At 56.7% G+C, this 4,018-nt stretch overlaps 1 protein-coding gene across 1 annotated transcript in view; it reads right to left on the bottom strand.

Annotated features, from left to right (window-relative positions):
• The window catches only part of Nlgn4x (neuroligin 4 X-linked), a 17,887-nt gene extending 13,875 nt beyond the window's left edge, over positions 1-4,012 (bottom strand). Inside the window, exons 1-3 of the mRNA XM_026778500.1 lie at positions 3,906-4,012; positions 1,625-1,789; positions 926-1,136 (exon numbers count right to left, since the gene is read on the bottom strand). Coding sequence (XP_026634301.1) covers positions 926-1,136; positions 1,625-1,789; positions 3,906-4,005 — 476 coding nt within the window. The 5' untranslated portion in view covers positions 4,006-4,012. The remainder of the gene's footprint in view (positions 1-925; positions 1,137-1,624; positions 1,790-3,905) is intronic.
• Positions 4,013-4,018: the final 6 nt, after the last annotated feature.

The following is a 4,018-nucleotide window of genomic DNA, read 5'->3' as shown; positions in this document are numbered from 1 at the left end:
CACGTGGGGGTCACTGTGGGGTCATACAGGGGTCACATGGGTCTGTGACGGGTCACAGTCACAGTGGGGTCATGTGGGGTCACCGTGGGGTCAGACAGGGGTCACGTTGGGCCGGGGCGAGGTCATGTTGGGGTCAGTAAGGGGTCACGGTGACGGTGGGGGTCACTTAGGGGTCAAGTGGGGTTATGTGGGGGTCACACGGGGGTCATGTACAGTCATGGTGGGGTCACATCCGGTCATACAGGGGTCACATGGGGTTGGGGGTCATGTGGGGTCGGGGCAGGATCAGAATAGGGTCACTTGGGGTCAGGGCGGGGTCATGTGGGGTCACACGGGGGTCACTGCAGGGTTAGGGTGGGGTCACCTCGGGGTCACGGTGGAGGAGGGCTGGGGTCCCACCGTCAGCGCTGGTGCCACGGGGGTCAGGGGGGGGTCAGGGAGGGGTCCCATGAGGTCAAGCATTGGGTCATGCGGGGTCAGAATGGGGTCACGGGGTCATCGTGCGGTCAGAGGTCAGAGCTCAGGGTCAACTATGGGGGTCCAGGTCACGAGGTCAACACGGGATCACTTCAGGGTCATGGGTCAGGGGTTCACCATTGTGGTCACCGCAGGGTCAGAGGTCGGGGTCACGGGCTGGGTGTCCCAGGGGGGTCCGGGTGGGGCCAGGGAGGGGTCACGGGGTCATTGAAGAGTCAGAGGCCAGGTCCCGAGGTCACGAGGCCATCACGTGAGGTCACGGTTTTGGGTCACCGTGGGGTCAGGGGTCAGGGGTCGCACAGGGGTCAGGGTGGGGTCACGGGGTCACCACGGAGTCAGAGGTCAGGTCCTGAGATCCCTTTGGGTTTGGTGCTAGTTCTGGGGGTTCCCGGCGGGGTTAGGGGTCACTGCCGCGGGTGAAGGGTCGCGCGGGGGTCAGGGGTCGCGCTGGGGTCGGGGGTCGCGGGTCTCACCCTCCGAGTAGTGCGAGAGCGTGAGCAGGCTGACGCAGGAGGCGCCGGCGCCCGAGCCGAACACGGTGACGCGGCCTGGGTCCCCGCCGAAGGCGCCCGCGTTCTCCCGCACCCAGCGCAGCGCCTGGATCTGGTCCAGGAGGCCGTAGTTGCCCCGGGCGGCCTGGTCGCCCGTGCTCAGGAAGCCTGCGGGGGGGGGGGCGGGGTCACCGGGGTCATGGCAGGGTCATGGCGGGGTCGTGGGGGCACGCACACGCTAAGCACATGCTAAGCACACGCTAAGGGGTGAAATGGGGCGGAGTCTGCTGGGGGGTCACAGGGTCACCTCGGAGTCGTAGGGGATCACAGGGGTCACGGGGTAACCGTGGGGTCACTCTGAGGTCAGGGTGGGGTCACCGCGGGGTCACAGGGGCACACACACACTAAGCACACGCTAAGCAAACGGCATCGGGTGAAATGGAGCGGGGTCGTAGGGGGTCATGGGGGTCATGGCAGGGTCGTGGGGGGTCTTGGGGGATCACAGGGGTCACCACGGGATCAGGGGGGTCACGGCAGGGTCACAGGGGCACACACACACTAAGCACACGCCGAGCACACGCGATTCGCATGAGGTGGGGCCAGGGGGTCGCGGGTCGGGGTCAGGGGTCGGGGTCAGAGGTCGGGGGTCGCCTCACCCAGCACGCCCAGCCGGTAGTTGACGGTGACGACGATGACGTCGCCGTAGCTGGCCAGGACGCCGCCGTCCACCAGGTTCCCGCTGCCGTCCATGTAGGAGCCGCCGTGGATGTAGACCATGACCGGCTTCCCGGGGTCGCGGGGGTCGGCGGGGTCGCGGGCGCCTGCGGGGTCACGGGGGGGTCGGGGGTCACGGGGAAGGGCGGGGTGACCCACTTCCTGTTTCCTGCCCCACTTCCTGTCCAACTTCCTGTTTCCTGCCCCACTTCCTGTCCTAATTCCTGGCCCACTTCCTGTTCCAGGCGCCTGCGGGGTCACGGGGGGGTCAGGGGTCACGGGGAAGGGTGGGGTGACCCACTTCCTGTCCAACTTCCTGCTTCCTGTTCCACTTCCGGCCCCCTGCCAGACTCTCCACCCCCTCATGAATAGTCACAGATATGCAAATCGGGCGCATGAATATGCAGATTTATGCAAACGCCCACGTTGTGCTCCGAGACCACGGGATCTCACGGAAACGGTTTCCAAGTTCCGTCGTCAGAGAGAAGTCGGGAAAAAAGACGATAAGATCGATAAAATAGAGAAAACGATAAAATCGATAAAAACGGTAAAACCGATAAAACGATAAAATTGATAAAATCGATATGAACGACCAAAATCGATAAAATCGAGAAAACGATAAAACCGATAAAATCGATAAAAATGGTAAAATCGATAAAACCAATAAAATCGATAAAATTGATAAGAATGACCAAAATCGATAAAATCGAGAAAACGATAAAACCGATAAAAGTGATAAAATCGATAGGAACGACCAAAAATGATAAAACCGATAAAACCGATAAAATCGATAAGAACGACCAAAATCGATAAAAACGATAAAACCGATAAAATCGATAAAAACGGCAAAATCGATGAGAACGACCAAAAACAACGAAACCGATGAGACAACAAAAACCGACAAAAACGACAAAGCGAGAAAATCGATAAAGCGACAAAAATAAAAACCGATAAAATCTCGATACCTTCGTCGTGACCGCGCCCGTGACCCATGATGTCATCATCGGTCGTTTTTCCCATGTTGCCTCCTGGGTCGGACGCGATGGTGGCGGGGGGAGGGAGGGCGGTGAGAAAAAAACGTGACCGCGGACACGCGGGTGCGAAAGTCGGGAAAAACGAGAAGACGGGAAAACAAAAAAAAAAAAACGTAAAAGTCGAGAAAACCGGGACGGGGAACACGGGGTTCGGGTGCGAGAGAAAAAACAAAACAGGATCACGTGACCTCGCACCCGTGACCTCTGACCCCCATGCGTGCTCCCGGACGTCGTGACGTCATCGTGACATCATACACGTGCTGACAGTTTTGTTCCGTGTACTAAGCGTGTTATTCCCGTGTAACCGATGTAATCCCGCGTAACTAGCCTATCAATTCTGTGTAACCAGTGTAAAAAGCGTCTTAATCCCATGTAATAAGCGTGTTAATCGCATGTAACCCGTGTAATAACCGTGTAATAAGCGCATAATCCCCGTAACCCATGTAATAAGCATGTAAATCCTGCATAACCCGTGAAATAATCGTGTCAATCCCATGTAATAAGCGTGTTATTCCCGTGTAACTGATGTAATCCCGCCTACGCTGGGTAATAAGCGTGTTAATTGCGTGTAATAAGAGTGTTCATCCCGCGTAACCCGTGTAAGAAACGCGTAAAGTGTCGATCCCGCGTATCCGTGTAATAAGTATGTTAATCCCGCGTAAATGGCGTATCAATTCTGTGTAACTAGTGTAATAAGCGTGTTAATTGCGTGTAACCCCGCGTAAGCTGCGTAATAAGCGTGTAACTCCTATATGACCCGCGTAACAAGCGCAAAAATCCCGTGTAACCCGTGTAATAACCGTGTCATCCCGTGTACTAAGCGCTTAATCCCCCGTCACCCATGTAATAAGCATGGAAATCCTGCATAACCCGTGCAATAACCGTGTCAACCCCGTGTAATAAGCGTGTTATTCCCGTTTAACCCTTGCAATCCCGTGTACGCTGTGTAATAAGCATGTTGATTGTGTGTAAAAAGCGTATCAATCCCGTGCGGCCCGTGTACTAAGCGTGATGACCCCGCGTAACAAGCGTATCAATCCCGTGTAACCTCGCGCAATAAGCGTGTCATCCCGTGTACTAAGCTTTTTATTCCCGTGTACTAAGCGTGTAAACCCATGTAATAAGCGTGTTAATCCTGTATATTCCCGCAAAATAAGCGTGTAAATCCCGTGCGCCCGCCGCCGCTCACCCGCGGGCGCGTAGACGTTGAGGAACAGGCAGTCCTCGCTCTGCTCGCGCACGCGCGCGGCCACGGGTCCTGGGTTCGAGGCGTGCCACACGGGCAGCATGTCCCGCGGCAGC

This window comes from Microtus ochrogaster, unplaced genomic scaffold (assembly GCF_000317375.1).
Source record: "Microtus ochrogaster isolate Prairie Vole_2 unplaced genomic scaffold, MicOch1.0 UNK209, whole genome shotgun sequence".
NCBI classification, from domain to species: Eukaryota; Metazoa; Chordata; class Mammalia; order Rodentia; family Cricetidae; genus Microtus; species Microtus ochrogaster.
This window is presented reverse-complemented; position numbering and strand designations above follow the sequence as displayed.